This window comes from Trachymyrmex cornetzi, unplaced genomic scaffold, assembly GCF_001594075.2.
Source record: "Trachymyrmex cornetzi isolate Tcor2-1 unplaced genomic scaffold, Tcor1.1 scaffold156, whole genome shotgun sequence".
In the NCBI taxonomy this organism is placed as follows: domain Eukaryota; kingdom Metazoa; phylum Arthropoda; class Insecta; order Hymenoptera; family Formicidae; genus Trachymyrmex; species Trachymyrmex cornetzi.
The window spans coordinates 2,128,906-2,142,176 of record NW_017296157.1 but is presented as its reverse complement, the minus strand read 5'-3'; the positions used below and the strand labels follow the sequence as shown (position 1 = coordinate 2,142,176).

Genomic DNA, 13,271 nt, shown 5'->3' with positions numbered 1-13,271 from the left:
GAAGCCCTACAAATGTGTATAGAACTTCTCTTTTTGATATGTCTCCCGTACTGAGGAAGTGTCTCACAAGTCGCGATACCACGACGATGTGTGAACAGGGTAGCTCAGTCAGAGCGAGAATAGCGTTGTTAGAAGGTGAATACTTATCACAGGATGCGTCGTTAAAAAGACCAGGTGAACTAATTTCAAGGATGCACAGTTCAAAGTACTCAGATAACAGTCCAAAATCGAGACATAAGATGTCTTAAAGATGTCTTTAAAACGGTTTTTTTTGTCTTTTAATGTATTTATAAGATGTCTTTCAGGTGTCGTTAAGATATCTTATGTTTCGTTTTTGGACGTGTGTGTTGTTTGGATAAGGACGACATCAGAAATTGGCACCAAATTTTATAAATTAATATAAAGCTGCGCTATTAGAAATTTGCCACTGATCAGAAATTTGCTCCAAATTATATTCAGCAGTCATTATGCGCAATGTTAATTAATTCCTGGTCTTCTTACATCATGAGCTGTACTTTCGCCAACTTGGGAGTGATCGTGTGCATTAGTCGAGCCGTTATTCTGAAGAAAATTATTCGAGAAGAAAACAATTCATAAAACTTTACTTAATCTTCAGTTATGGATGGATTACCGGAGAAATATTCGCCTACCGTTCTCTCAATTATTCCGAAGCGTTAAAAAATTCTTCTTTAATTAAAATTTCATAATGTAAGTACGTTGCAATTTTGTAATGAGGCTAAAAAGCCGAGTGAACGATACTATTCAACTTCAGTCACGCGACTACTTCTATTACAAACGAAAGACGTTAAGCAATAAAGACAGGCTAACTCATTTTTTTAACAGCTCGGGAAAATTGAATATTATTTATTCAATTATTTATAATGTAATATTATATATTATTAATCTTAAATCTGTTCGCGTTGCTTGAAATCTCTAAAAATGTTTACACTTAAAATAAGATAAATATATGTTCGAGCATTGAAAAGAGAGAAAGCAAAAATGCTGATTACAAAAAGTGCAAATAGCACGAATAGATTTCTTATTGTTAATATTAATAATAATGTTTATAACATAAACAATTTCAACGATTTAAACGTCTATGATATTTTATCGATAATACAATTTTATTTTTGACTTATCCTCTCGAATTCTTGGAAGAGCGAAATGATTTTTTGTATGAGGATTGGAAATTTATTAGAACAAAAAAGCGGTGCTCGCGATTGTCATGCAAATACGATATACCGTTTAAGTCTCAGGAGATCGTTATCGAATTTGTATTTTCTTTTTCAGGAAGAAAAATGGCACCGGTTCTGGGCGTACCGCCTCCACCACCACCGGCTCCTCACATGGGACCAGACGGTCTGATCTTGCCAAGGAAACCATATAACCCTTGCCTTATCTCCACTAATCATAAAGACCTTCACAGGGAGTTACTCTTCAACCAAAAAATGTAAGTCGAGTTCCTTCAAAATTTAAAATACGAAATTACTTTGCCCCTCCTGTTTTTATTTTATAATATAACAGACAGATTTAAATCAACATAACGCAATATAATGTAGCAACATACACGGAGAGAATTTTTTCTTAGAATTTACCCTGAAAATATGATAGTCGTAGGACAACATTGTGTGTGTGTGTATAATATATAATATATAATATATAATATTTCAAAGAATTTTAATATAAATCTCTCTCATTCATTAATAAAACTACAATAAAGTATAAAATAAGTTTGATCAATTTTATTGAAATGCATAGTAAAAATCTTTAAAATATTGTATTGTACCACGATCACCATATTTTCAGGGTAAATTTTATATAAAAGAAAATTCTCTCCGTGTGGTTAATATAATTAAGCTACAATTTTGTAATAAGGTTGAAAATAGTATTTCTACAAAAATATTGTATAGCGCGCACATAGAGATAAATTATAATTTCTTCAAGTTCAATAAAAACTTTTTATTCGATTTAAATAATGACGTAAACTAGAAATTGGAAACTTAAATTAGAAACGCTACATGTTACTGCTCCTTTTCTGCTAGAATTACTGACAGAATTAATCGCAAGATATTTTCTTTTCTTAGTCTTTTTTTATATAAAATTTCTCTTAATAAATTCATTATGTAAAGTTTCTCTGAATATATTTTATTTCATTAATTCTTCGACTGAATTCTTGACGAGAAGTTTTTTATTTAGGCAGACGGTTTCTTTTATTCCGTCTGCGGTAAGGCCGGAACGAAAGAGAGAGATCCTCCCTAAAGTAAATACTTTATCGCTTCTCTCGTGCGTTTAAAATTAATTAATACTATTAATTAATACAAGGAGAGGTGATTAATACTCGCGATGAAAATGGAAAGCCGATTAGTAACGTGTAAAACTTCCTGATGAAAGCTGGTGCTACCGTAAAACGAATATATGTTTATTGTGCGTTAATCCGAGCGTGATCGAGTACCAGATCGTGCGAGTTCAAATTTCGCTTGATAAAACATTATATCTCACATGATTACGTATACTTATTTTCGATCGCGGTCAATCGTGATAGCATCAAATACGTTTCCACATTAAATCCCTGTTTACGTCTAATCAGTACGTGATCGCGCTCATACTCGACGCACCGCACCTGTGATTTTTCACGCTTCGATGAAATTAAGCGGTTCACGCTTACCGACTTTTACCTTGGCACGTAATTCACGCCAATTCGCACGCGTGGTTTCTTCACTTGCGATCAAGATTACAACGTAATCTTACGACCCGTTCTTATCTGTCCTGTAAAATGTATCTTTATTACTATGCGCATACAAAATCTTATTTTATTTATTTAAGAATCAGGTGTCTTATTTATTTAAGAATTTCTTTCAAAATTTTATTTCGTATATTCGATTTTATTTTTGATATTTTGCATTTCTCTAAAAAATACTTCAATTTTTACACTCTGGAGATCTTATCGTTATTACGAAAACCGCTTTACTTTTTAATCAAAAAGGATTGTCCCGGATTCATTAAATGTACGCTTCTCCTTTTTTTTTTTGCAGCGGCAAGAACGTCTTGAACCAGAAAAGTGAGTTGCAACGTGCTCTGGAGAAACAGAGGGAAGCTGTATCGAGGAGGGAAGCTGAGAGGATCCGTGAGGAAAGCTACAAAGACGATCCCAGGACTGCCTTGCAAAGGGCGATCGAGCAGAGAGCAAGACACATTCAACTAACGGTAATTCGGGATAGGGCGTAATTAGCTAATCTTTTACTTTGTGAAATTATTATATCGAAATATTATATTTTTAGGTTTCAAATCCTGACACCCCTGAATCTTTACATTTCCAAATTCTCGAAAGAAACTATTGTTTTTATGCTTTTATTTTTTATTTTACTGGAATCCTAATCCTTCACTTTTAGAATCCTTAAATTTTAATGGGCTTTCTATAATAAGCTATTATCTAAGCTTTAAGTCTTAAGTTATAAGGAATTGACCATTATTTTTTTTTACATTCGATTGTGATTGGTCAATTGGACTTAAAGTTTAGGTAATAGTTTATTATAGAAAGCCCATTAAAATTTAAGGATTCTAAAAGTGAAGGATTAGAATTCTAATAAAATGAAGAATAAAAGCATAAAAAAAAACTGAATAGTTTCTTTCGAGAATTTGGAAATGTAAAGATTCAGATGTCAGGATTTGAAACCTAAAAATATAATAGTTTATTGTAGGAAACCAATGAATCTTAATCTTCAAGGATTATCAATCTTTTGACACCTTATAGTTCCTCGCTAGAATCTTCAAATTCTGAATTCTAAATCTTTAAAGATTATCGATCATTCGACACCTTATAAAATTCGACCGAAATAACAGAAGATGCATAAATATAAATAATTCCAATTCAAATATGCAATTTATGATCAAGCTAAACTCTGTTTACGCTGATTTCTTTATTAAATTAATTTTTTTATAGCAGGAGCAATCGCGAGCGACGACGGAGCCGCCGAGCAACCTTCTGATAACAGCGAGAGCGAAGCTGAGGCCGCGCACCGAGTCCCAGTGAAGTTGGTGAAGATCGAAGGTCGCGCAAACCGATGTCGCGCCTGGGTGAAGAGGACGATCCGCTCGAATGGGCGGCTCATAATTTCATCCTTCAGCGCCTTATCGATTGCAATCAGTGTACATATGCATAACCCGATAAGATTTCTTTGACACAAGGATTATTAACGGCGTCATTTGGCGCGTCGAAAGACGCGTGTTGTAACAGGCGTTAGTTCTTAATATTAGGCGTTAAGATAACACGATGGAACGTAACGAGCGCGCATTTGATTGCTATCACGAGCAGGATCGCTGGGGATCTATCTCGAGGAACATTTCGTGGATGTTTAACGCGTCATATCGCCGCGCCATCCGTCGTAAAATCATTCCCAAACAACACAAAGAACCAAAATGACATCGTGTCTTGAAAATTAAAGACTATCTTTATGACGCGCCAGTTTAGACGCCGTAAATTATAGTGTCGTGTGCGAATTATCCCGGATCAAGCGGCACGCAAGTGGTTCTCATAAAACGCATATCGGGTATCTCAATGTACAATACAATCAACAACCAACCACGTGTCTTCGTTTAATAGTAGATCAGTCGAGCTTAGTATGCGTTTGACGACCAATTAGTATGTCAACACGTTATTATATGCGGTAATCGCGGTAATCCAATTATATTGTACGTGCTAACGTTGACTCGGATACAATAATCGACGTATTTTTTCTTACGAGGACGGAGATTTCGTCGCGAAGGTATCAGCGACGGGATAGCACAGTAGAACAGATCGACAATAGATAGTAGTTGTAGATTGACGGCGAGATAACGCGAAAGAATTTAATTGTGGATGATGTTTGCCGATTATTCAAATGGGAAATTGTCTCTGCTCTGAGCCTTTGATCTTGAGCGATATTAAATTTTTTTTTAATTTGAGAATATTCAAATTATGTCATAAAAATCACCAGTGGCGGATATTTGCAAGGATCGCTCTCGAAATATTTGTCTACACACTGATAATAAAATCTATCGTTTCGTTACAGACAAAATAATATTCGTTTTGCGCCGCGTTTAGGATTAATCGCTCAAGCAGGAGTCATGAATCGCGAATGCCCGGATATCCTCGATACGTATCCACGTCTGTGTAAGAGTTCTCTTCGTGTCGAAGGCGATCCCTTCCCTTCTCTCCAGAAAGTCACGACGATGTTTTCCATGATCTTCGACGCGATTTCGGGCACGTAGATAGAATGTATTTTGTACGAAGCTTAGATGGTGGCATTACTTTGTTTTCATTTTCTTACATTATGAAATAAATAAACTCGTTCACGATAAATGTAGGACCGATTCCGTGAAGCTAACATGCAACTAATCACATAATTCATTGTTAAAATTACCGATTTGTCGCGATGACATCTGGATACAGTGAGCAGCTATGAACAGATCAACTGGAGCTTAACATTATTTTTAGATAATCTCTGAGAATTGAATGACAAAATTATATCGTTATGATTACATGAAAGTGATGCCACCTGAAAGTAAAAGTAGTTTCCGCTAGGAGACAAGAGACGAATAAAGTCAGGACTCCGCGGGACCATGTGTTCTTGTACTTCGTTACACGGCAGTAAGACAAATCTGACATCTGCCTTGCATAGTAGCAATTATTATTAATCGTATTTAAGTATCGACATTAAATTTAACTATATTTTGTGGCTCATTACATTTGACGAATCTTACAAAGGTGCGCAGTATCACTAGATCGAAAATAATATAAACCGTTAAGTTTGTTACAACTTTAATTTATCAAGCGATCCACACAAAGCTCTTATAATATATAACTCGCATTTAAGAAAATATACCCGTATATCCAACCAATAGAGGAGCCACAAACGGAAGATACTTTCGTTTTCTTTTTGTACAGTTGTCACGTGTATGTATATGCTAACTTACGTTTGTCATATTTAGTTTAACATAAATTTAATCAAGATATTCAGGATCTTGAGAGAGATCGTCACAATGATAAAATCTCGGATTCCAAATATATTTTATTCAACACTAAACATCAACCCCGTCATTTCCATTCCAACGTGTAAGGAACCAGTAATAAAGTGGATAAAAAAAACGTTGCGAGAAATATAACAGCGAAGACCCTTTTCTTAAAATACATATATTAGAAATAAAAAAAAAATTAGAAATACGAAGAAGACATTTAAACGACACGCATGGAAACACCTGGTGTTTTAGATTGTTGTTGGTATATACGCTTTTATCGTCTATGTCGAATCTTACTACTTGGTACCTTTTTGCGATTGAGAAAAAACCAAAGGATAGTACACTCAGAAATGTCGTTACTAACGTATTACAATGATTATTTTTCGCATCAAACGTTGCAGTATTCGATGCTTCGATAATGATGTTACATCGAGATTAAAATACATCTTGACATCCGATAATAATTCATGTAAAACAATGGTTGCGCTTTAATAGTCGTCACCGCGAGAAATGACTTCTTTACATGTGGGACGCAGAACGAGTGTATGCTCAAACTGAGCAGTGTAACAGCCCTTGACGTCGACCAACGGCGGATACGCTTCTACGGCACCTTTTTCGCAAAGATCCTTCAGCGCCATTTGGTATTTGGTACAACCGACGCGGTCCAACCAACGTTTACAAAAAGCCAAAGTACCTAAAACACGAATAAAATGAAGAGTATTCAAATTTTCAGATCTGTTGTTGAGTAAAGCTTTTTTAAACTAATCAAATATCTTTAGGCTTCTCACCGAAATGCTTGTTGATAGTGTTAAGAAGAGACTTGCTGCTCTGCAATCTCAATGGCACGAAACCAGCATCAAAACTCTTCATGTAATGTGAACATTCCATGTCATCGTGAACCACGCCTCTACCAGTAGATCCGAAAGTTTCAATCGCGTAGAACTCGTTCTCTTCCATTCGAATTGCTTCGCCACCTCTAACTATCGGTACCGTTTTTCCGGCGTGTATGCGGTAAGGTGAAATCGAATGGCCATTCAGATTTCTAATTGATTTCACCTGCAAAAGATTCAATTAAATGATTATTGAATGATTACACTAGTTTACAGCAAAAAATTACTTTGGACCGGACTACGTGTTTTTTATAAATTTTTGGATGCTGAAAACAATGCCGCAGGCGAAAAAGTTCTAGCACGATTTCCAAGATATGAGGTTTAAGGAGAAGATTTGAGGTTTAATACTTAAAAAGTAGCTTTTTTTGATATTTGACATTTTTTAATAAAGAAGGTTAACGTTATCTTGAAATTTTGATCAGGAGTTATGAATGTATTGTGCATCCCCTATAAAATGCATTTTTTTTATTTCAATACCTTACTTTTTAGCCATGTTATGAAAAAAGATATTAAGTGACTTGCTTTCAAAGATAGTCACATTATATTCTTATAAAATATTTTTGATAAAATATGTTGTTCAAAGATAACTAGATAACCATAAATCAAGAAAAAAACATTAATTAAACCAAATAAAATTACACTTTGCATATATATAACATTCTATATTTCATACCTGATAAGTTTTACCATCCAGTTCCACCTCGTACGATTCCATAACTTCTTGAATAGCAGCACCAACATCGCACAATTGTACATCGATACCAGCAGCCTTGATACCGGTATTGGTGGCGTCGCGAACAGCCTCAATCAGCGGGTTGTATTTGGGATCAAAAATCAAAGTGAACGCACAATCAATAATACGCCCATTAATGTGAGTACCAAAGTCGATCTTTGTGACGTCCTCGTATTCGAGAACAGTTGGATCACCGGCGTTTGGAGTGTAGTGAGCCGCGCAATGATTGCGGGAGCAACCGGTCGGGAACGCCAATCCAGCCAGGAGACCATCCTCTCCTATCAATTTCCGAGCGGTTTCCTCCAGCTCGTTACAAATTTCTATCATAGTCATTCCCGGCTTGATCTGTGAAATTCATTAAAGAAATACATTTGCAAAACCGCGAGATTTCAAGTGTTTTCTAAGATAAGCAGATTATAAGTAGGTCTATTCTTTGTGGCTGACTTACTATTCTAAATTCTTTGGAGTGGAACCTCACTTTGAAGAATGAAAATTAAGCTAGTCTTGAAAAGAATGGCTCAATTTTGTATCTTTAAGACTAAGATTCCATTCTTCAGAATGAGATTCACTTTAAAAGTTTTAGAATACGCTTTATATAAAATAGATATATATTTGAAGTTTAGCAAAAGTGAGATAAAAAATTTTAGAGTAATCCAGTGAGTTATATACAGGAGCGCGATTTCTCTATACTAAACTATAAGAAACTTTGTCTGACGGAGAAACGAAAGGCAAACAATATACTTGTTTTTCTGATTCTTTCCTAAAAACAGCATTTGCTAATTAGCGAGTCTCCAACAAAAAAAAAACAGTATAATCTTTGCATCGAAGTGTCATTGTCTAGGACACCTTCGCTCTTTGATGCATAGTGTGCTCCACTATATTGTAGAGCTTATTAGTGCAATTCAGTGTACAAAAAAGATTAAGCCTAATAACAGTGAATCATTATATCCTTGTTGTTTGTCAATATTAAATAGAAATAAAAAATTCTCGCTGTTACACTGTACCGTTTATGTTTTTTTGCTATAAAACGTCTTTGTATTGTTTACGCAACAAATATAGTTCAATGTTTATTTTAAAAATTCATGTAACTTTGAGAATTCATAACATATCTTCTCGCAGTAACATAGACTTACATACCCAGTTCATGATATGCCTTCTAGTTTGTCGATGCGCTTCGGCTGCCTGTCTGGCTTCATTATAAATATCATTATGCATTCTGTCGAGGGCGCGTGCCTCCTCGCTCGTGAAGCGTAATTTGGCCATCCTGTCGTCTACCCCGGCAGGTCCGTGAACCATTATTTGTCCCACTGGAAAATTACCATCCGGGAACAATTCCGACACAGGAATAGTCGGTGGATTTGTCTGCTGCTTAACCCCTCCCTTATCTTTGGGTTTACGCTTCTTCTTTTTCTTCTTTTTGACTTCTTCGATTTCACCGTTGTTCTCTGTCACCTCTGTGGTACCTAAAAATTTCAACCGAATAATTTGTCATCATTGTGGCATGAATATTTATCAAGAGCCATTTAATGTTAAATTTCAGCTTATCGTTATTATAAGAATATAGAAGAATTAGAGGTTACTGACAATACCTTCGGCCACTGCATCATCATCCTTAGCTTTATCTTCTTCTCCTTCTGGCACATCTGCACTAGCTTCTCCAGCACCTGTACAAATATTTCCATTATCAATATTTCATAGAGAATCAATAACACAATTTCTCTTTTATATATATATATACTACACCCACACGAGAGTCATTTGAAAAGTTATAAGCCTCAATATGAAAATGGCATGATTCATCAAAACCATTGTTTGGTACTACAATCGTACATGTGTGTGTTGTAAAAATTGTGGACGCTCAGTTGTTATTTGACAGTCATTTGTGCCAGTCAATGTCAATGTTTTTATAAAAATGGAAACAATCGAATATCGCGACTGCACGTATTGCCTTTCAAATGTAAGAAATGTCCAATTTCTTCACCTCTAGATAACTCGATCCAAGACATCTCCCAGAATATAATGGAGATATCTCCTGGATAAGGTTATCCGCAACTTATCTGGAAGTGAAGAAATTGGGCATTAATCATTGCTAGTTTGGCTCGGAGGACAGATTTTCATCGAGATCATCACATCTGTAGAAGCCTATTTTACAGAGCAAGACGCTAACTATTATTTAAATGGGTTAAAGGGATGGGAGCATCGCTAGGAAAAGTATATCGACTTAAAAGGAGACTATGTTAAAAAATAAAACTGAATTTAAAAAATACTTGTTTCTATGTTAGGCTCAAAATCTTTCACAACCCTCGTATATGCATGTTGGCTTTGGATACATATACTTATATATGAATTTTTTGGAGTTTAAAATTTATAATTAGTGTTCTTTCCGTAAGTTGCAATGTTCCAATATCATACAATTTGTTTCAAATTCGTTATTTTCAAAGTCACATGTTTAAGCTTAGGATTGTTCTTTGTAGTTGAACATATAACTTTCGTACTTAAGATAAAATATATAGTTATTGAAGTTTAACAAAAAGAAAATGTAATCCAGAGAAAGTTTTAGGCAGCTACAAAAAACAGAGGTTTTTTATTTCCACACTGAACTGCACTAGAACTCTTCTTGCTTTTGCCAAATATGCCAAATATGTATTTATTTTACTAAGTACAAAAAATGTACATTAGTTCAATTATTAAAAAAAAGATCTTGAATCTTTTATAATTATATATAAAATTCGATAACAACACAGGATCGAATTTTCATCATTTAATACGATAATTATCAATGCACATAAACACGAAATGTTTCCACGTCACCTTACATTCGAAGAAGCCATTCCCATAAACTTTGAAATTTCTCAAGAGAAGAGTTTACATTACTCCATTTTAAATACAAATACCTTAATGATCAACAACGTACTCGCGCCATTTGTGCAGATTTAAACAAAATCTCATGAATAGTTTACGAACGTTTAGAAGAATAATTGAGCAAACTGTCCCGACAATTTCGTGGCCGGTTCTATCGCGATGCGGATAGAAAATTCATTAAATCATCAATTGGGGATTGCGTACCGCAAAAAATCGAGGTGTGACACTGACACGTTCGTCATTTAAGGACAACTTACCGGCCTTCTTCTTCTTTTTTTTCTTCTTTTTCTTCTTCGACGCCTCTGCTGCTCCAGTTTTGTCTTCCTCGTCGACGATTTCGTTCTTCTCCTCGTCCACGAGTTTCTCAGCGGATTTGCCAACCTCGTCCAGCACGGCCGCCATTTTTGCGAATAACCACGAATAACGGCAAACCACAGAGGCACAGTCGGCGCAGTATAAGCAGAGAGAAACCTGAGAGCGGCCATCTCGGTCTTTTTCCTGTAATGCTTCTAACTCCCTGTACACTAGCGGCACCAACGTCCATTTTCGAGCTGCGGGAACTACGTACCACGTCCGTTTTCGTGAACCCCCGTCTCGTCGATAAAATCGTATCATCGAAAGTGGACGTAGTACACCACATAATTATAGATGTGAAGAAAAAATTATTTTTCTACATTGTTGATAAATAAATTTGCATTATGATACGTGCTACAGCCACAAATTGCGGAAAATTTTTACCATTGAAATTAATGGAGAAATTTTTCACTTTTCACTTACCATCCTAGGGATAAAGTTTCATGATTGATACTCTGGGGATCGATTCTGTATCTTGAAACGAGGTGAAAATTACGGGAGATCCCGTTTGCCTACAATCCCGATTGCACACACCACTCATATCAGCTGGTGCCTAGTAATTTTTCACTGCTTTACCAATGAGAATATTTTATTTTTAAATTGGCCAATTAGCGACACATGTGTGCAATATGCAATGTGTGCAATCGGAGCCTTCCCAAAATTACAAAAGTGAGCTAATTTATTAGAACACTGATAATTTCATTGAATTTCATTCAACACCTAGTAAATTTGCTCACTTTTGTAATTTTCACCTTGTTCGAAGATACAGAATCGACCCCCTGTCATGTCTTCCTTGTTTAATGTTCGGTAAACTACAAGGATGATATAACATCCGAAGAAGCAGTGTTAAGAACTCCAAGTTAATTTCTAAGAAAAGATATATATTATATCAATTGAGACCTCTGCTTCCCGAGGAGGTTATTCATAGGATCAACTAGATCCGTTATTTTCGCATGGTACCGTGTCTCTATATTTGAGACGGAAAACCAATCAAGGGGAAACAGAAGAAGAAGAAGACATCCGGAGAGCACCCAGGTAGGAATCCGAACGCAGCCTGGGCACCTATCATGGAACAAAATCGGAATGGATTTCGATCGAAATTATTTAATTATTTTCTAGATTTCTATTGTGTTTTCTAGGGAAAACGGAATAATTCCGATCGGAATCCATTACGACTTTATTCCATGATAGGTGCCCTGGTCGCCATGTGCACGATGTGTCTAGGGATATTGCAATTGGAAAGAACCCATTGATTTTTCGACCAATCAGCGCGAGGAGATCGCACGAGGTTTACCGAAGACGCCCAAGCCACCGACGTGCTTAGCAGACGATTGAACGCGAAGATTCGACGATTCACATTTGAAATCACTGCGAGTTAACTGGGTGCCAGCACTGCCAGCACGAAATAACAATTTCTTCCTTCCGGGAGGGCTCCGATTGCACACATCGCATATTGCAGACATGTATCGCTGATTGGCCAATTTAAAAATAAAATAATCTCATTGGCAAAACAGTGAAAAATTACTAGGCACCAGTTGATATGAGTGGTGTGTACAATCAGAACTGTAGGCAAACGGGATCCTCCCTTTACCAATTGCTCGCTGCTTGCCCGGCTCGCCTCGCATTTCGCAAATCTTGCAATTTTAAGATGGCGTCATCCTGGTCGCTCGTGCGATGGACTTGTTTGGCGAGAGCGAGCAACTCGAATATCTCGCGACTCGCGACTTTCGTGTTTGCCAAGCAACACGCTGGAACTCGGACGTTCCACTCGCATCAACAGCAGCAACAGCATCTGCAGCATGGACGAACAATATTCAGTGACGGAGCGAGAAGACTTCTAACCTGTACCGCGTTCGTTGCGGCGACAAGTCTCGGCTATGCCTTGTACAACTGGAGAGATAACATCCGACAAGGAATCAAGAGTCTGATCGTTCCGATTCCTTCCGTTCGTGCCATCTCTTTGTCTGACGGCAACCAGAAAAGGGACAAGTTTAATTTTATAGCGGACGCGGTGGAGGTATCTGCACCAGCTGTTGTGTACATTGAAATCAGGGATGGCAGTAGGTAAACAATTCATAAGTTGACATATGACGACATTATATATCGCTTATTTACTACAACACAACTAAAAGGTCATTTTTTTAGTTATCTACAAAAAAAAACGAAAATATAAAGAAGAAAAGAAAGAATATGTTTTAAATGAGAGAATGTACCTTTATTTCTTTATAATCAGTTATTACACAAAAATTATATTTTCAAATTAATATTACAAAATTTTAATGATTCAAAATATTCAAACATATTTCTTGGGAAACTTAGGTTTTTTAGTTACATTGTTGTTGTTATAAATGAGCGATATAACATTTGGTTTGGATGCTTTTAGTACTTCTATCCTTAATTTTTTAATATATGTATTATTAGATATATATATATATATA

At 36.1% G+C, this 13,271-nt stretch overlaps 3 protein-coding genes across 4 annotated transcripts in view; 2 read left to right on the top strand and 1 right to left on the bottom strand.

Annotated features, from left to right (window-relative positions):
• The window catches only part of LOC108758369 (uncharacterized), a 67,261-nt gene extending 61,192 nt beyond the window's left edge, over positions 1-6,069 (top strand). Inside the window, exons 7-9 of one of the 2 annotated variants that reach the window (XM_018503277.1) lie at positions 1,291-1,450; positions 3,033-3,204; positions 3,944-6,069. In XM_018503277.1, coding sequence (XP_018358779.1) covers positions 1,291-1,450; positions 3,033-3,204; positions 3,944-4,030 — 419 coding nt within the window. In that variant the 3' untranslated portion in view covers positions 4,031-6,069. Of the gene's footprint in view, positions 1-1,290; positions 1,451-3,032; positions 3,205-3,940 lie in introns of both variants that reach the window. The other variant, XM_018503276.1, reaches the window with a different exon arrangement.
• und (methionyl aminopeptidase und) lies at positions 4,077-10,932 on the bottom strand. Its single transcript, XM_018503274.1, has 6 exons — positions 10,737-10,932; positions 9,207-9,281; positions 8,755-9,080; positions 7,558-7,962; positions 6,783-7,050; positions 4,077-6,688 (listed from the first exon to the last, which is right to left on the bottom strand). The coding sequence occupies exons 1-6, from the start codon at positions 10,879-10,881 to the stop codon at positions 6,483-6,485; spliced, it is 1,425 nt and encodes a 474-aa protein (XP_018358776.1). The 5' UTR covers positions 10,882-10,932; the 3' UTR covers positions 4,077-6,482.
• Positions 10,933-12,465: 1,533 nt separating this feature from the next.
• HtrA2 (HTRA2-related serine protease) overlaps positions 12,466-13,271 on the top strand; it is a 3,250-nt gene continuing 2,444 nt past the window's right edge. The window contains exon 1 of the mRNA XM_018503206.1: positions 12,466-12,897. Within this exon, the coding sequence (XP_018358708.1) occupies positions 12,482-12,897 (416 nt within the window). The 5' untranslated portion in view covers positions 12,466-12,481. The remainder of the gene's footprint in view (positions 12,898-13,271) is intronic.